The following is a 20971-nucleotide window of genomic DNA, read 5'->3' on the forward strand; positions in this document are numbered from 1 at the left end:
GGCTTTTTTCATGGTTTATTTATTTATCTATTTGTTTTTTGACAGACATTCTACTTAAAGACAATCTTACAAACTCGATTGGGTTTTAAAGAAACAGACCAGATTATTGCAAAATTGTTGGCTCTATTCCATGAGACTCATTTTGTGATTAGGTGAATCATGGATTTCCTGATTTTGTATTTATGGTAAAATGGTGCAGGCTGTCTGAACTGTTAAATATTTTACATGTATATTGTAGATGAGCATGAGGGATGACAGACTGTGTACAATATAATTTGTAGATATGTCTATGGTCTGTGGTTCTTAAAGTAAATCTGAAAGCTATTGTGATTTTAACATGCTAACGCTTCATTCTTTTAAAATGTTATTTATATTTGAGCACGATTAACGGCTGTCGATTTATATTCATCAATGACTTATTGTATTCCTTCAAATTTAAGATGCACTTTTTAAACCATTTTTTTCCTCTCAAAAATACAGTAGTGATGCGTGTATTAAAATCGCCAACAAAAGACATGACTACCTGAGTACACAAACAGCAACGTGACTGACTGCCAAGAAAAGATGAACCAAAACGTTACTGCCCGATCTCGAATCATCCATGACATACAGGCAACAATTTTCAAAGAAGCATCATTAGCTTCTGAGCAATTCAAAGAAAAGTTTTTACAATTTCAATTTCTCACAAGCAGTACCAGCTTGGACAGATCAGAAATGCTGATCAGGCCCCCGTATTTTTTGACATGTCAAGCAATACCACAGTTCACAAATTGGGAGAAAAACAGGTGTGAGTAATCACGGCTGGAAATGACAAGCAGCACATAACTGCTTCCATATGCGTAATTGAGGTTGTATCTTTGTAAATGCCTACTTATTTGATCTTTTACTTTTTCCTCAAATTGAAGGTGGGAAATTTGGGCTGCGTCTTAAATTCGAGGGTGTCTTATATTTGAGGGCGTCTTAAATTCGAAGGAATACGGTATTTTTCTAATTTAACCAGGTATTTGAACACAGCTTGAGGTATTGGATTTGGAAGAACCAACAAAAACATGGAAGCTTTTAACTTAGATTCAATGCACTTTTATTTTAATGGTGAAATAAAAGTTTGGAGTAAAAAAAGAAGAAAGAAATGGAAATAGTGCCCTAAAATCTGTAGCATGCTCAATGGCGAATTTGCTGTACAGTATGTGGCTTTTAAAGGAGTGCCATTTAATTTATTGTTTATGGAAACAAAGCAAATCTGAAAACAAAGCAAGTCCATAATATGGGCATGTTTCTTATTTGTGTTGATAGCATCTTAACATGCAGTCTTTTTTTTCCACAAAACAAGGCTAAAAACAATATTATGGGGGCTCTAAGTTTAAAGCTGGAAGTTGTTTTCTGCAGGGCAGATATTTTACACATTATTGTTTGGATCTTATTGGAGCTTTAATGCATTTAATACATCTCTTTGTCCTTTTAGAAATAGGTTCAATGGTAACATGGGTCTAGAATTGACCAACAGCAGTCTGAATCTTGTTACTGCTCTATCTGTATTTTTTTATTGGGTGTTGATTTGATCGAAGAAACACTGAAGTAACATAGGAACAAAGGACTGTCCATTTTAAAACCTCATTAAACTAACTAGTTCAAAAAAAGGTAAAAAAGGGTTGCTTTTTTAAAAGTCCATTTTGTTTAATAAAATCTAATTTGCAATTCAGGAAACTGTTGACTTAATCTACTTTTCAAGAGATACAAAATACAGTCCTTAAAAAAAAAAAAAAACAGAGACCAAAACCAAAATGTTAAGAAGAGAATGCGTTTAAATAAATTAAATAACCATGGCATCTCCCAGATCTGTGGTCCCCCTTTTTAGGATTAAAGTCCAGTCTCAATTTTCTGCTAAACCTATTTGGATTCTGCTATTTTGTAATGCACAGTAATTTTTCAATCTACAGTAATGTGCCTTATAGTGTGTGCTCCTAACTGTCTAAACGTCGGAATCATTTTAGCTGTTCTGTGACTACAATCACACTTGTTCTGTAAATCTCATGGTAAACATAGCAGCCTCTGTCCTATAATACAAACTCCTCTTGTTGCCTATTTCCTGTAAAAGCACTATTCGTCATTTTCTAGGAGCTTGCAAATTATCAATACTTACCTTGTTTGCAGCATGCCTTAAACACAGCAACACTAACAAGCCAAACCGGGGAATATTAATGTATGTGGTTGCATGGTTTGCTAGGAAATGGCGATTTATAATTGTGTGTATTTACGGCCGCCAGCACTCGCCATGTTGATGGCAAGCTGTCAGGTCTAAATTGGTATTATGATGATTTATGTCCATATCATTATGTCATGTGCAGTTCTACAGTGTCTGTGTAAGAAAGCCTTGCCAATGCTTATTGCGATTACAGACCGAATTGTGGATGCTCTTATTGCTGTTAATGTTTCAATATCCTAATACTGGCTAGCAAGGTTCCAGCGGTGTAAAACTCATGTGCTTACTTAAACCTTCCAATTAATTTGGTGTTTGAAAGCTAATGCACGCAGCCGAAGCGTATCTGCCTGCCTAGTTCAGTTCTGGCAGCAATTTTTATGATGCTGGAGGAGCACCAGCAGAAGTTCGCCAGCAGAAGAAATGGCATCTCGAGAGCAGATCTGACCTGCCTCCAGGGGTTAGCAATCCCCTCAGAGGCAGACTGGGAGGTCGGCTAAACTCCTGTTTATTTAAGACATGAATCTTACAAAACTGAGAATCAAACCATTTGAAAGAGCGTAACTCCTTAAACACAGCAGATCTGTATACAGATGTAAGAAAAATTAACTATGGCAATATGGGAAATATAAATCATTCAAAAACTTCACAAACTGAAGACCAGTAAACAATTCTTGTGTATGCCCATTAATATCCATTCTTAACTGTATCCATTTTATTCAATGACTTAATTAGTCATCCTAAAGCTGTCTTTCTGGAAGGTTACTTTATTCTGAAAGAGTTTAGAGACCTTTTATATAACTAAGCTGTAGGAGCTGATTCAATACTGTAGAAAACGTTTAGACAACACGCCCCCACAGGTTGTTTAAGGAAAGATGTAGGAAGCTGTGGGATACTTGTGAGCTTACAATAGTATTTAATATTAATGCACAACATCTGGAGTGCCTGGTTCCTTTGGAAACCTAGTTCAGGGTGACTGCTGTCTATCCAGAGAAGGCAAAGTAACCAGTGGCCTGTAGCAATTAGGAAGATCCTGCCCTTTCACATATGGCAGCGTGACTCTGCACAGGACGGTCTGCGCTGCTCTGGCCATTAGCTCGCTGCAGTTCAAGTACTTGGTCCTGTCAGGGTCATTCCTGTCATCTTTGCCGTGCCATCCGGGAGACAGAAGGTGAAAGACAACTCCACGGTCCAGAGGTCAGGGTCGAAAGCCTGGAGGGCAAAGTCTAGCCAGCAGAGTTGGTAATGGCATGCTTCTAAGTGACAGGTCATGAAACCTTTAGCTTTCAGTTCTGTTACTCGTCTGGTGGACACTGCTCAAAATCTGACTGGTATTAGAAACATACAGAGAGGCGCATCCAAAATTAGATGACAAGCGGAATGTCTCTGCCATTCACTTTCACTTAAGTCCAACTGTCCCTCCCGATTTCTTCATACACTCAATGCACCCTGCCCTGTAGTTATCGTTTACATATTTTATATTGACCTTCTAGTACTAAATGTTTATTTCAGGCAACATACTTTTTTGTTTGTTTCTGCTTTATTAAAAAAAAAAGAAAAATAAAAAAAAGAAAACGTGTTGCCTTAAAACACCATTTACCTAGACTATTCAGTAAGGGGCTGGAAATACACTTTTTGGCTTCCTTTTATCTTTGTGCCATTCAAAGGAAAACATAGCGTATTATTAATTTTTTCAATTAACAGTCAATTGTCTTTTCCAAAAATGAGAAAAAGAAGAACATTCTTTGAAAGGGGCTAATGTGTATTAAGGCTGGGCAGGCCCTGGAGCTGGATGGATCTTGTTGGTTGCACTGCAGTCCCTGTGGTAACAGAAAGGAAGTGGAATGGACAAGCTGGCAGAAATCCGGGATGCTTTTGTGCATTGACCCGATAAGAGCGGGTACTTATGAGGACCATACCACATGCTGGCACAGATTTGAAAAGAACAAAAATCTACTTTGTATCACCACAAGAGCCGTTTAGGTACTGTGCAACCATCGGGTCCATTGCTAGCGTGGTAATTTGCATACTTTGTAAAAAGAAACAGGCTGTTAAGACAGGTAAATTCAATCAGGAGGTTGTTTAATGCTTTTAAACAGGTACTTACGTTTCTAAAAACGAACATTTCAGCTTTCGTGTTATTTTTAAACAAAAAGTCCAAATGGACTTGTACCCATACAGCAATACAAAAAAGCTGCAACTTGAATGGCATATTAAGCCTACAGAGAACACTAATGGGCTGCTAATGACTGAAGACTTTGAAGCCGTACCATTCAAGGATCACTACAAAGCACAAGTAGATAATACTAACATACTCATGAGTTTGACATTTGTTAAAAAACATCATGGGCAAGAGTGCTATTACAGAGCAGAGGCTTGCTTTGTTTTTCTCTTCTCATACATTACACAGCTATTTAAATAGATCTTAATGGCTGAACAGCAGCGCTGGAAAGCCATAGAACTTGATTAAAAAAAAAAAAAGAGGTCAGAACATGAAAGATGAAAGATACGTAACAATTTAAATTCACATTCCCTTTTGAAAAAACGCACTCCAAAAGGCTCTAAAAGTGCATCTAAAGGACAGAATGCCAAGAGAACCTGTAATTAAAATGTTGGGTTCTGGCCATGATAGGAATTCAGTTTTTCCGGTTAAATCTGGTGGATTGCTTTTCATAAAGTAAAATGCTAATAAAAAAAATCATCATTGTAACACCAGTATACTGTCACGGTGTACTGTAAATAGTGAATAACGCAAAATACAGTTTTTGGACATTTTCAGCATTCTTATACGCAGGCTTCAGTGCTGAGAGCACAACAAAATAAGAAAAGCTATTCAACCTATCAATGTTCGTCCTCACCACTATCCGTGTAAAAAAATGGTCTCCTGCCCTCTGTCCCATCTTAGTAATGTCACCCTAAAACTACCCAGGGCTTCAAACATTAGTGCTGCTATGTCATAACACAGTAGGTTGATTTTTTTGATTTCTTTGTAATTATTGAACTAAGGAACGCTAGTACAACTTTCAAGCAGTTTGCAAGAAAATCATATTAAAATATTTAGTAACAAAAACTGAAATCTATTGTTCGCATAGAGGAAAGTTTACCTTCTCTGTTGCATCAGGTTACACTTTTGGTCTAGTAATTAAAATTCTTTCATCTATGTCTACAGTGTACAAGTGTTTCTTTGTGGTGCTGTTCAATGATTCAGTGATCCAAAAACAGGAAGAGGTTGTGTTTTTTCCATTCCCAGACACACTTCAACCCTCCCTTTTATTAGGTTATTCAGATTTGAAAAGTCAATGGATACCTCTTGGTCATCCCTGTTGTGTCTTTGATCTGTGTCCATGTATAGCTGGTTCATGGTTAATAGACAAGACATACTGACAACAAAACACATTCTACCAAGTGCAATGAAAAGAAAAGCCATTTACCGTGGCCAACCAGTTAGAAACTGTCCAATAATGACCTTTGACCATGGTCCTAAATATATACAACAAAAAAGGTTTATGTGGACATTACGAGCAAGCTCTCTCACACAACAGCACAAGACAACACCCCTTATTTTAATTCTAGAAAAAAAGAACACACATTTATTAATGGTAACTTTGTTTTTTTTTATACAGCACAATAAAAACAAGAAACACTGCAAGATTGTACTGCTTCGTACCCATCGTATGTCAACTACAAGTCTGTGGCACTCACACAAACCTTTGGGGTCACGGGTAACTTAAAGGGGCAACAGTAATATACAATGTGGTTTGTCACAAGCTGCAGGGCCTGTATGGCTGATGGCGGTAGCCCTAGACTCTTCCTTGTAAACTTGGTTGCTTTTCTGCAAAGGAGAATCCACCCCTAACCAACACGTCATCAGCAAGCACATAAAAGCTGTGTGTTATTCTTCCATGTCGCTCCTTTTTATTTCGGCTGCTCAGTCAAGCGCTGGTAAGCTGAAACGAGAGTTGACTGCTTCGAGTCTGGTGGAAGGGCTGCCCTCAGCCATGGTTCCCTGAGGTTTCCCCCTAAAAAATAAAAAATATGTGAGTCGGGGTTTTTCCTTACCTGAGTGCTGAGCGGTTCATATTTAGTTCTGCGGGGTGAGTGGTCGGGTTGGACAGGCTGGGCTCTCTCCCCCATCGCAGTCATGCTCTGGGGGACGGGCCGTGTCTCAGCTGCTGGTTTTCATTAAATTCGATATTTGGGGTATAGGTGGCAGGGCGCCACTGTGGAGTGCGTTAATTAATTCATGGTTTGGCGGCCTCGTCTTTTTGGGGGGAGGTGGCCCACAGCCACTTCCTATCTGCGGCACTGGGATGCATGTAACTGTTCATGTTTTTCCAGCCGGCCTCGCACAGGTAACCGTCGGGCACCCAGGGACGAGGCCTCTGGTCAAATTTATCTTTCACTCAGGCCCTGAGCGCCCACCACAGTCATCGGGCCCTGAGCGCCCATCACAGTTCATAAATCATCTGCAATTGCAATCATCATCAATCATTCATTCATTCATTCACTGCGGATTCTCCGTGCTGAGTTGCTATTTCACTTCATCAATGTTTTGGGGTCAAAACATGTCACTGGGTAGAATACATGCCAGTCAGTAGAGGTGCAGCCAGTTGGTTGATGTCAAAGAGGTGGGGACAATATCAGTCTCCAGGTGAAATGGCCAAGGAAGTGTAAGACGGAAAGTGTTTGTAAACCCGTATGTTCTTTTTCATCTATTCTCTCGAAAAAACGCTCAGTGTTAAACCCGCAAAATATGGCCCAGGTTTATTTTATGTGAATATGTATTGATTTGACAACGAATACTTAATAAAAACAACTATGAAGGAAATAGAATGATACCTCATTTAATTTCCATACAAATTACAATGATAAAGGGAATACAGGCAAGTCTTTGAATCAATAAAAAGCATGTAGTTCATCCTGAGGTTTAGCATTATTGAAAGGTAACACTTTAAGATCTATAAATTATCACTTAACAATACAGCCAATACACAGTAAGTTGGATTTGCATAGTTAACACAATACAAGAGGTGAAGCAGCTTGTTAATAAATAAATAAAGACAAAAATAGACAGATCTAATTTTTATATATTTATTTATTTTTTGTACCATTACGATGCTTGCGAAGTGGGAATTAATAATTAAGAAAATGTTACAGTATGCCCTTAGGCAAAGGTACAGTTATAAGTGCACTGAAAGTGTTAATTGTTAACAATGTAATTACAATATATTATTAATTCAATGATATGAAATTAACGGCTGCATGCTAGGTTTAGTGTGAAAGCAAATGATAATTTCAAGGAACATCAAATACTAAAAGTAACTTTAATCTAAAAAGTAAAGTTACTTTTAGTATTTGAAGTATGTACAGGTAGTGGACAAAAAAATGGAAATATCAATGTAAAGTCACTTAATAGGGCGTTGGGCCACTATGGTATCCCACTCTGTGGAGTTCTAGGCGGACCGTTTTTGATGAAACTGGCTGCTCGCGCCCCAGGTTGAAATTTGCAGTCAATTGATCTGCTGTTGCTCGCCTGTTTTGCCTTGCACTTCAAATTAATGCACAGATATCACGATCCTGGAGTATGCGCTTCCACCCACTGTTGCCCTTTGCAGTTCCATGCTGACATCACTTTAGACACTGTTGCTCGTGAAACATCAGCAAGTTGAGCTGTCTTGGTCACTGAAGTTCCTGCCAAACGCGCCCCAACAATCACCCATCTTTCAAAGTCACTGAGGTCTCCTCTTGCAGCCATGCTAGCCATAATTATAGGTAACCAGGTCTGTCCAGCATTGCTATACATGACCCTAAGCATGCTGGGATGTTATTTGCTTAATTAACGCATGAGCCACACCTGTGTGGAAGCCCTTGCTTTCAATATACTTGGTGTCCCTCATTTACCCAGGTGTTTCCATTTTTTTGTCCACTACCTGTAGCAATAAACATGCTAAAGACTTGAATGCACCCAACCAATGAGAACTCAAATGCAAAAGCAACTACAATAAAATGCATTACTGCAATTGCGTTTTTTGACCTGATGCACAAGATATTGTCATTATAAATCGAAATACGGACTGCATTAATGTAGTAGTATTATTATTATACAACTAAAATATACCCAAAGAGATAGCCTAACCAAAGAGAGACAGTCTAAATCGATCAGAAACTTATGTGAAAAACATGCAAACAATAACATTCTATAAATACCACTTAAAAACAATCTTTGTTTCCTGAACAATAGAAAACCAACAACAAACATTAAATTGATGAGGTTTCCATTTGTTGATCAGTTCCAAGAATGCAACACTGTTTTGTGTACATAATGGACACACAGTGCAGCTGTAGTTAGTGAGCATAAAGTGTCAAAAGTGATGTGCTTTCTAACACCTGCTGTACATTATCAGGTTCAGGACTGCGAGACAACATTTCATTTCCCAGAGGTCTGATTCAGATCCCATTGTCAAAACCATTATTTGACAGGACTTGCTTTAATTAATTCTAAATAATCACCTGCTTACATTTTTTTTTCACTTCCTAAGCTTTAAGAGATCAATACATATCATGCATCATGCCTAGGACATGCTGTAAAACTGATCACATGTTAAAAAGATGTTGACAGTTATTAACCAGGAATAAGTTTATTACAATAACATGTTAGGTATACACTCTTAAAACACTACAGTATTGCTATACCTGCAGCCTGGCATTATTATTATTATTATTACAGTTCATTGTTTGTAGCCATATTTCTAACACATTTCTAGAAACATTATTAATTGTTTGTAAAAGATACTAGTGTGTTACTGGAAAAATGAACATTGTCAGGTTTATGACAAAATGCACAGAAGCTTATGCTATGGAATAATTTATAGTCAGAGAACAATGAATTCTATTTTAGTGTAAAACTAAACCTGATTTTTTGGGAACAATGGATCCTCTCCATGACAACTGGCCAGCTGGTGGTGGCTCTGTGTGCTATAAACAAATTGTACTGGAAAAAAATGAATGGGAAGAAATGTTTCCTTTATTTTCTCGCACACCTTCAAAATAGTTACTTTTCAAACCAAGATAAACAGACAAGTGAAATTAGCTTAAAGAGGACTCTAAATCCAAGACTTTAACCTGAACTGCATGATGTAACCATCTGACACTACCGACCCCGCCAGACAGGAATAACTTTATTTGAGTCAATTACAGACATGGAAAATTGACTGTATTGACCTGTTAATGAGCAACGAAAGATAAGGCTTCGGGAGGGAAAAAAAAACAAACTAAACACTATTCTTTGTACTAGCTATGAACTTTTAAATAAGATCAAGAACTGAGAGACTGCTAAATGACCTGACAAGTCCTGCACACTATATCAAATGCACAACTAACACATTTAGAGATCTGTGGCTGTAGAAGAACTGGAGTGTTTAAATCATTGAGCTACTGAAACAATATTTGTCATAAGTTTATACCACTTTCTAATTAAATGCCGCACATTTTTTAATCACTCCAATTAGAGTGTTAAAGTCAGGGTAACACAGACCTGAACTGCACTGGAGGAAATTAGCTTGCTGTTTTAATTGGTAATTAATGACTACTTTAAAGTGTTCGCAGGCACTGGAATTGTAATTCAAAATAAGATAACATTAATCATGTTAATTACTAGAAATATCTTAATTCGCATAATAGAAGCTGCTGGGTTTAAAGGCCAGTGGACTCTACAAGCCACGAGCATGCACTGTCTCATTTTAAGATTGGGCTTTAATATTCTGCAGGTTTTTTATTTTTTATTTAGTCAGATTCAATCAAAAAGTAGAACTCAAAAGTGGAAACACGTAATAAAAACAATCATTTTTTTTTTTTTTTTTTTTGCAATTTCTGAAAAACCTTGGTTAAAAAAAACAACAACCATGCATTGACTGACTGGGATTTCATTACGGATGAGGAGTAATGACATACCTCAGTAGGAAGATAATCCGTCCAGCTGTTTTGGGAATATTGTAACCGTGAGCAAAACCCACAAGATGGATGCCTGACAGTCATGCTGAGGGCTTCCAACCGCCCTGTAAATTTATAATGAATCCAGCTTTCCTATAAAAGCAGACTCCTGATTGTCAGAATATCTATACACTATGCACTGGACCTTGTACTTGTAACACAATGCATAGTGCACTGCTTAACTATAATGGTGTGAGAAAAAAAAACAAAAAAAACTTAACTAGACTATTTAAAAAGAATCCCCCCCCTCATCGGTCGCTGACCTACAAAATCAAATGTTCGGTGTTCCCATTAGCTGAAGGAGAACGCAAATGAACTGATCAATAAAAAATGGCTGCATGTTATTTGTGTTGGCCCAGAAAGCAGCTGCCATGGCCAGTTTTTTTTTTTTCGCCCCCCCACCCCCACCCCAATCAATTTCAAATGCTCAGACAGATTGTGTCAATGTGTTTGGCTGGGATCTTGGCATCTGCTTCTTCACCGCAGACCCTGAAGACGATGTGCGTGTTGTAGGGGATGATAGCCGTGCCGCTGAGCGGCTTCCATAACCATCCCTGACCTCCTCTCCTGTACATCTTGACAGTAACCTTTAAAAGAGAGAGAAGACAAGGACAGCAGTTAGCCAGCAGCTTAATGGCAGTGTTGGGGGCAACTACAGAATGGTCTTGGACATCATCAGACCACTTCCAATTCTCCCCTTTCACCAATGAGGGCACTGGGCCAAAGCAAAGGTCGTTGAGCCACGAAAGTGATGCTTGCACTGTATTGGAAAAAGCAGCAAATATCATTAATCGGAGGTCAAAGTGCTTTTATCCCAATTTCTCTATCTCTCTCTCTCATCCTTGTACATGTGGGGAAACTTTATCTTGTTTACTGCACTGAGTAATTTGCATCTGAATATTTTTAAACTAGAAACTCAAGTCCAAAATAAGCGAAAATGTATCTACTGAACTCAAAGCATCTGTTGCCTCTATGGTGCAAGTTCTGTTAACTCTGAAAGCCACAGAACATTAAGCATTCCCCAAAGAACTTCCAGATGTATTTTATTCTAATAGCGTCATTATATGGTAAATTAAAAGGCAGGGTAAATGGAACTGTAAAATTGAAATTACTTGAAAACCGCATCTCTCAGGCTTGAGCAGTCTTTTGAGGGGCTGGCGGCACAGTAAAAGGGATTCAGGCAACAGCAATAAGTGTTAATCATATATTTATAAAATAATAATGAGGGAATGAATAGTACAGTAGGGTAGCCATACACATCACTATCAATTATTGTTAATATTCCAGCTGAGAACACAATAAGACATGTGCAAAATGGTTTGTTTTAAGCAAGGCATATAGCGTGCCACAAGGCTTCTCGTTGATTTTCCTTCCTGTTTTTGTTTGAAATGCATTTTTGTGCAAGAAGTGGTGTCTCTTTTCCCAGTCGCATAATGATGCAAAGAAGCAGTCAGGATCATTATCTGCAGTCACGTTAGCTGCATTTATTTATGTATTTATTTAAATAATTTAACCAGGAAGAGCACTGGTTATTTATGAGCTAATTTGCAGGTGGCTAGTCTGGCAATGGCACGGAGTACAGAATGCTACACAATAACTGAAGCCACTTTAACACATTAGGGACTATGCATCTTTTAAAGTCTGAATTTGCAGATAGGATAAGGCTTAATTACCTTATATTAAGTTACTTAAAAAAGTAAACTTATTAATCTGAACCTCTTTTTTTTTTTTTTTTTTTTTTAATTGTAATTGTTATGTTGATGTCATCTTCCAGAACCATTGCAGATACTTATGAAATCAATTATCCAATCATGTGTCTTTCCCATTGCCTGGCCTGTGTTTGAGTTGGAAGACCACCCCCCCGATGTCTCTGAAGGCCTGCAGAGGTCACTGGGACCCCTGGACTGAGTGAAGCTTGTTAACCTCTATCTAGACCCTTACAGCTACTCAGTGGACTTAACCTTTTGCCTTCTCCAAGCTGTTGCCAATAGAATAATAATAATTAAAAAACCCAACAATTAATTCCTTAGTAAAGTATTTTACGGCAGATTTTTTTTTTATTAGCAATGACCTGAAGCCCTCTTGGTGTTGCACTGGTAGATGTATAGCAATCAGACTTTTATGACTACAAGTTTAATTGCCATCTGATCATACATTAGATGTCTAAATTGCAGTCAATAACCAAATATATATTTTATTCCCCTTCTATGTGTCATTTTTACTATGTGTTCTTTGTGTCCTTTCAGATGTGGGGAAAGCACCGCAGCAGGACTCCAACATAAAGAAGGTTTGAAACTACATTTAAGCAACAATAATGAAAACAGAGAGATGTAGGAAATGCCATTGTTAAAACAACTCTCGTAATCCTATTTAACCTAACTTAAATACATTTTAAAAAAAAATACTGCATGGCTAACTCAACTCCTCTTCTGATTATAGTTATTACTGTTCTTTTCCAGCGTTAATTATAATGCCACTGTCAGCTTTCATCTCCCCATTTCCACTCAGTCCTTGAGGTTAGCTTGTTCTCACTTCACTGGCAAATGGAATTTCAATTTTCAGTTTTTTACACCTGAAACTAGCCTCCACTGCCCTGATATTTGTATGAATTTAACTTTAATGTTCTCGTCTTTCATCTCCTAAATGAGTCTGTATCATATACAGATCGCCCTCCCAATATTGCTTTTCCTGTTTATTTGCCTTAACAATAGATTCATTAACGAGATTTTGTCGCTCAGATAATTGGCCCACATGTATTTCAAAGGAAGATTTAATGGCATTTCTTATTTTGCTACATTCAGAGAAGATTAAAGTATATTACAATACCTTTTTACTGTTCTATTTTCTTCATTTTTAGAGGTGGTCAATTTTTAAATTATTTGTTCTTTTCTTTCATCTCCCAGTATTCAATACATTGTCTAGGCCTTTTAGTTGATAGTTGCAGCGGATTGAGTCCTCTATTCCAGCTCAGCTGCATTGTCTGGGTCATTGTAGAGGCCCGATAGTCCTGTTATTCACCCACACAACATCAAAAGGACGTATAAATATCAGAGGTGGGTAAAAATTACTTTGAGTTGTGTTATTTTCTTCTTATCAGTAATTGTTGGTGATTATTTTAATAGTCAAGAGGTGGTGGGTTTTAAGGATTCATGAACCAGGATCTGCTGTTTGTTCTTTAAGGTATTATCCCTCATTATCCAGCTGCAGGAAAACTAGTGTTCAACACTTCAAATCAAATGGTAAGTTCTGGTTACGAATCCATTTTCAGCTCCGATGCCTATATTACTGTAGTAGTGATTTCTATTCAGGGCATTTAGCAGGTAGCAATTAATTATGAAGGCTAAGCAGCTAGTGTTGCACCTCGCAGTTTAAGAGCTCAGTGTGACTGATATTAAAACATAGCAGTTGACATACAATGCTTGATGACCCATAATTTTTTTTTCACGTAAAAAAAGGGTTAACAGCGTTAGATGTTTTGACTTAGCTATTTTACCACAAGAATTCATATTGATATTAAATCAATATACAGTAAGTCCCTTTAAATATGTATTGCTACTGTGTTATTGGTTAAAGAAAAGCTCTTATGATCCAACAGTTCTGGTTTTCTTCGTTGCATAAATAGAATAGCACATCCTATTGAGCTTTATGTGAAAAATGGTGCGGCATTATCACGTTGGCTTAGCAAACTTTCAAAGTTTTTCCATATAAAGCCCCTGTGGTCTGTCTGCTTCACAAATGGAGCTTGGATTTTTTGGCTTAGAAGGCTGATTTCTGAACCTGGAGTCCGGAGTTTGATCCTCATACAATACCTTTTACATTGGGTTAAGATCGCTGACATCCTTGACCCAATGTAAAAGGTATTGTATGAGGTACATTCAGTAGCCAGAATGTACATACTGATGTTACATAAATACTGCAGACAACACAAGACTTGCTGGATAAAGTAATTGAAAAGAACAGTACTGCAGTTCCAGAGAAAACAAACCCTGCAAAATATATATATATATATATATATATATATATATATATATATATATATATATATATATATATATATATATATATATATATCAGAAACTATACTGTGCTATCAAATCAAAGGCCTTTGGGACAAAAAAAACCCCCAAACAATTCTTACTATTTAGGGTCCCTGCAGTGGTCTACAGAGTAAGCTTTTTATGTAAGAAAACTAGATTTCAGCCCAGAGGGGGCTGCCACTGCTGCCTAATGGATGAAAGTCTGCTAAAAAATACTATTTATTTCTTAGCTTCAACTGTCATAAATACTCATAACCTTTTGATGATTTATGACCTTTACAGAAACGGCAGAATTGATTTTTCTGTTTGTTTGTTTGTGTGTGGGGGGTGGGAGATGTCGGGGTAAGAAAAAGTGAACACCAAACAGCAGCAGGGCGCTAACGCCTTACAATATGATGCAATTATTTATTTCCTTTTGAAAGGAAGGAATGTTCTTATATTTGTCTTTTTCACATCTTTTTAATACATAATTTGCATCAGTGCATTCATTGGTGTCATTTTTAAATTGCTGTAATTAAAGGGTGTTGCATTTTTTTATTTTATTATTATGGCATCACGATTTTACAGGAAACTTGCTCATGCTAAAATATCTTCAAATAGCCCCTAACATTTTCATACATTTCAACTGGCTTAAGCAAACAACATTCTCTACCTTTGCAATATGATTGGGTAAGAGGATCCTTTAGGTATATGAGCAGTAATGAGAACCTTTAATGGAGTTTTTGCATGTACCAGTGAGCTATGAACAAAACAGATGGAGGGCATCAACAGATGAAGTTTTTATATATACCGAGCATCAAAAGAAACTTATCACTATTATAACACATTTATTTTCGAAAAAAAGTAAGGTATATAAATGATGGACATTGACGAAATGTTTTGGTTTCTTTTTAATCACTTGATTTCAGCTGTTGAATTGCAAGGTTGAATAAAAGCAATAAAGAAAATCACATAAAAAAATATATATGCCACGTCTGTCTAGAGAGCACCGCCTTCATGCAATCGGCATGTTGGAGGCTGGACTAGGGCAGCGTACTGTGGCTTGCCGTCTTGGGTGCTCTCAGCCAGCAATTTCAAACCTGTCGAGATGGTATAACCAGACACACTCTGTCAATGACAGGCCACGAACTGGGAGACCAAGATCGACAGATGCCCAAGATCGACAGATCGTTCTGCAGCATCTTCGTGATGTCAATTGTTAATCGGCACAATAAAAAGTCACTGCACCTGCTCTAAAACAGAGTTTGTCATTTTTCGATCACATCTAGTGAATTTTATCCAAATATAAGTGATAAGTTTCTTTTGATGCTCAAATATAAGTGATAAGTTTCTTTTGATGCTCAATATGTGTGTGTATATTATTATTATTTATTTATTAGCAGGTGCCCTTATCCAGGGCAATTTATAATTGCTACAAGATATCACATTATTTTTACATACAATTACCCATTTATACAGTTGGGTTTTTACTGGAGCAATCTAGGTAAAGTACCTTGCTCAAGTGTACAGCAGCAGTGTCCCCCACCTGGGATTGAACCCACGACCCTCCGATTAAGAGTCCAGAGCCCTAACCACTACTCCACACACACACACACATGTATATATCTACACGTGCATGCATGCACTAAGCAGGCTACACCCCTGCTCGTATATCTTGATTTTAAAAGACTTAGTTTGGGATAATCTCCTTTTAAATTGGAATAAGATTTTCTAAAATTGATAAAATCTAGACTCAACTTTAAACAACATTATTATAAAAGATTAGTCATTGTTAGCAAAGAAGTGTGATGTAATAGTAAACAGATATGGCCCAGTGCAAAATAAAAGTTGACCTTCTTTGCTGGGTCTGAGACAGGAAGGCCCTTTACCATACATACAGTTGTTTGGCAAAGTTAACAGGGTGCTTTTACTGGACAATCAAATATTGAGCTCAGACATAACTTTACTGTAACACACAGAAAATGTCTGGGTCAACTCACTAGGTTAAGGCAACAATTGGTTAATTGGATTGTGGCATCCAACTGCACCTAACATGTAGAATAAAAAAATACACTTCAGATACAATTGTTTTGAAGGACTTTTGAGGCATCCAATGATTTCTGTGAAATGTTTTCATGTAAATAATAGTTGCAACGTTGTGTTTTAGAACTAAATAGAAACTGGACTGGGGCTGTATTACCCTATATTTTAAGGCTGTGTACAATTGCGACAGTCAAATGCTAGTGTTATTAGGAAAGCTGATTTTTATCTTCAGTAATAATAATGTGATTCTTAGTGGATGAACTCTGACTACATGCCATAGTGTGCATAGACAATACTTATGCACTAAGTCACTAAATTTTTCAGTTCAGTATTTGGCAGCATATCCAGTTGTGGGTGGTTTGGTAACCTATACCAATCGCACACAATGGTTATCATTATTTTGCTTCTGTGGTGAACTGACCACTAAACATGAATATGGTAAATTACACACTAATGTTCCGCAAACATCTGCTAAAGTATGCAAGTTAATGTAATTCCTTTGAATAACTGCGAATGGCACACAAACTTTGCACGGCAGCTGCTTTACCTGTGTGCCTGCATGTCTGTATGTGCTGCTGAACCACAAAGCATCTTCTGAGCTGATCATTCAAGTGCCAATGCATACAGGGCACATTCTTCAGAAAATATAAGCCAAACTTGGAACCTGTCAGATATAATGTTCTCATTACAATCACCTGCATATTTAGAGCATTGTGTCGCACACAGTGGCTTCCAGGTACAAACCCAGACTAGGTTACCAGCATAACAAGTTTTAGGGGTCTATTTGATCAATCTTTACCCCGTCGGGGTCAGCCAGAGATGGGTTTTATTGAGATGTTTTTAAGCACTGGGGAATCCACCTGGATTGTAGCAGTTGTTATCCTGGCATTTAAAAATAGGTGTTTCCAGAGTGCTGTGCAGGGGCGGCTTGTCCTGGTGGGTCTGTTACATCTATTATGAAATACTACATAAGAGTGACAACTAGTATAGGTGAGTTAATAACTGGTTTGAGCGAGGAGAAATATATAGTCTTCTTTCTGTGCAATTCCCTTATTACAACCACTAACGGGTCAGAGTTTATAGTACATACTTGTTTGTATCCTGGTTTATCTGTAAAATTTGTACCTGCTTTTATTTATTTATTTATTTATTTATTTATTTATTATAATTATTTTAGAAATAAATATATATCTCGTCTGTTATCCCAAACGTCTCCAACCTCTGGATATAATTATTCTTCAAAACACTACTGATAAATTGTTAGCTTAAATGGATGACACTAACTTAAAGTACTTAAACATGCAATTGATTTATTTTGTAATAAAACATGCACAATTAGAGACCATCCATTTGACTTGTTTTGCAGAAAGCACAGAAACACTGACAGAAACACACTCAGTTTACAGTGGGGGGGGGGGGGGGGGGATGTGGTTGATTTTTTCTCTTTTCTTTCAAAACAAGGACCAACATCCAAATCTGTTGCATGTGCTGAAGCAATTTATATTCTAAATCATCCATGGGTTGCCAGCTCATATTTGGCAAAAAAGAAGAAAGACAGTTACTGTCTCGCAGTAAAAGTGTTTATTGAAACAGGATGACTTTATTTTTATACCGTGCAGTGTTAAAAAAAAAGCCTTGTAGTGTCTTCAGCTTGACTGCAGAAATACGATTTCTTTGTTACCTAATGCCAACCTTGTTTAGAACCGAAAAGAAAGTCTGTAATGTAACCAAGCACTGTGAGAAAGCATGGTCAAAAAAAGTCTGCAAGCTATAGAAAAACTAACAAGAAAGTGATTTAGACTGATAAGCCGGTTTAGAAAAGGTGTTTTTTGCTTCATTTAGTAACGTACATTCAATTGTCAATCCTTATATGCAATTCCAATCTCACCCCTCTGCAAACCGTAAAATAATGGCTTCTGCCAACATCAGGGGGGAGTGTTTCCCCCCTCCCCCCAACCAAGATGCCGTGATTACAGTTAAGACAAAAGCCTCCCTGTTTGTTCTGTGACAGCACATCTTCAATCATCCTTGGAGTTTTTTATTTTTTTTTATTTTACCCTTCTCTCTAGTCTCTTTTCAGCAACAACAACAACAAAAACATTAACAGAGAGTCGTCAGATTACCTCTAAACATTGCCCTCTGATCTATGTCAGGTGTACTTCATTGTAAGAATGCAACATATAGATTATAAATAAGGTTTGTGATTATAGATACAGAGCTGTTGCATATACAAAAAAAGGACTTCATTATTGCAGTAATTTACAGTGTACATAGACTGAGCTCTATACATATACAAGCATGAGTTTTATGCTGCAGTGATAAATGAATAAATGTTACTTGTTGTGGCAGGGTGCCCTGCCCCTGTGCGTATTTTATGTTTATATGTATGTGTGTAGTGGTACACAAAGTGTGGGTTATGTAGCACAGCTGATTTAAATTGTATATTTGTATTTAGGTACTGGGATTGGAATAATGGGTGACAGGGAGGAAGTTAAAATCCTCCCTGCAAAAACATGTGGGAATGCGGCTGGAGCCGTGAATTGAATAAGTGATTAAATGATTAATTAAGGCTCCAGCCACAGGTGTATAAATAAGGTGATCACGGGTGATATGGGGTTAGTGTGTTCAGAGGCAGAACGAGATGTGAGTCGTGAGATAAAAAGGAAAGCTAAAATACAGATAAGCAATTGCTACGCTTACTGGTGTGATGCTTGTTTTATTTAGTGTTTGTTGCGTATCTGTTTTGTTTGTCTGTTTTGGCCATCATGCCGTTTATTTAGAGTGTGTTTTATTTTGTTTAAACGTTTTATTTATTATTAAATCTGCGCACCAGTGTATTCATTACCCCCAGTCTGGTGATATCCATTCATTTCCTTGCCTGACGTCACCAGGCATCCTGGTCACACCTGTCACTGATTTCTTTCATCCTTCCCACCAGGGGGCAGAATTGAAAAATGAGCAGTAGAGTATCAGTAATGGAATAGGGGTTTTAGATAAAGCTAGTTTTAGATAACATCCAGCAACAGGACCTTGACTTAAGGTCTCACTTGAAAGGTTGCATCTTCAGCAACATAGTACACCCCCCTCATACTGCTCGTGCGTTGGCAACAACCCTCCCACCCCCAGGTCTTTCTACAAAACGAACAACACTTTGTTGCAATGTCGGGGTAGCTCTATCACCTGTCACATATGACACTGTTGCTGTTGACCCAGGAGTAGGACTTGACAGGCAGTGACTGGAACTACTCCTATCTAACCTCTCCTAGCAGGTGTGCTAAGAAAGACTGAGGAGACTGTTAGAGATTAGCCACTATGTGAAGAAGACCTGTCAATTAACCAGCAAACATCAGAACAGTGAAATGCCCATCAGCCACAACAAAGCAAAAGAGGGCAGTGGCAATGTTCTTCAAAGCAGACACATGACAAGCTACAAAATGCAAGTCCTCTAATACTGCCTCAGCTGGGGCTGGCTAGCTACCACCGCCCAGCCCCTCTCGCTGCCTCTCTCAATTACCTGGCCAATAATCACCACTAATTACCGCGTTATGAAAAGCCACATTGTGCTGGCTTTATTGAGCTCAATCCCCTTGAGCTCAGGCTGTCAAACTTTTTCTTCTTTCTTTTTTTGAATGCTTCTTGTGAGCAGCACTGTCAGCCCCTGGCCTGCTCCTCCCCACTGCAGCCGTTCACAGCGATGATCTCAGAATGAGGGCCAGGGTCTTCAGGCTGCTCGCACAACTGAATTAGGCCTAATCTAACTATTGTCAGGTCTGCCACTCTCTCACTCAGACAATTAACCTCTGCCCATAGGAAGATGCTGCTAACTAAATAAACACAAGCAATGATGAAAGCTACTTTAAGTATTCTTTACAATTTCCTTGCATTCTTAAATAGGGTGTGCACTGCTGATGAACACAAACTAATCTTGGTGTTCCACATTACACTTTTTTATATTTCATATTGTTGGCCTACTGTGTACATCTCTTAATGTATCTTTGTACAAATCTGCATTATGGACGGACATATAATAAATGTAATAAATGTAGATCAATCTTTTATTAATTTTTTTATACATCTAGATCTGTGTTATAATAACTATGTAAAAGCATTTGCTAAATGATTAGGAAGTAGGGAGCGACACTATTCTTTATATATAGTATTAGCTCATTTTTATATGTATTGTATTTACTTATTTATTTGTTCTTTTAGATCGCTACTATAATACAGCAGTGTGGAGTAGTGGTTAGGGCTCTGGACTCTTGACCGGAGGGTCGTGGGTTCAATCCCAGGTGGAGGACACTGCTGCTGTACCCTTGAGCAAGGTACTTTATCTAGATTGCTCCAGTAAAAACCCAACTGTATAAAAGGGTAATTGTATAAATGGGTAAAAAATAATGTAATTGTATGTAAAAATAATGTGATAGCTTGTAACAATTGTAAGTTGCCCTAGATAAGGGTGTCTGCTAAGAAATAAATAATAATAAATACCTGATGTTTGCAAACATGAGGACGTGCTACAGGAGTTACTGAATTCAGATTCCTGGGCAGGTGAATGACCAAGCAACTCCAGATAATGTATATTTTATAGAACCAATAGCGGCCCTGAGGAATCTGAAGCCTGAAGAAAGAGTTAATGAAGGGTCTGCCATTGTTATACATAAGACCAGACAGAGTGCATATAAAACATGCATTTTGACACTGGTATATGGATCATGTTTACAGTTTC

At 37.7% G+C, this 20971-nt stretch overlaps 1 protein-coding gene across 2 annotated transcripts in view; it reads right to left on the reverse strand.

The window, feature by feature from the left end:
- Positions 1-10599: 10599 nt before the first annotated feature.
- Positions 10600-20971, reverse strand: part of si:zfos-911d5.4 (uncharacterized) — a 42215-nt gene continuing 31843 nt past the window's right edge. For both annotated transcript variants that reach the window (XM_034030750.3, XM_034030749.3), the window contains exon 7: positions 10600-10773. In XM_034030750.3, coding sequence (XP_033886641.3) covers positions 10606-10773 — 168 coding nt within the window. In that variant the 3' untranslated portion in view covers positions 10600-10605. The remainder of the gene's footprint in view (positions 10774-20971) is intronic.

This window comes from Acipenser ruthenus, chromosome 13 (assembly GCF_902713425.1).
Source record: "Acipenser ruthenus chromosome 13, fAciRut3.2 maternal haplotype, whole genome shotgun sequence".
NCBI lineage: Eukaryota > Metazoa > Chordata > Actinopteri > Acipenseriformes > Acipenseridae > Acipenser > Acipenser ruthenus.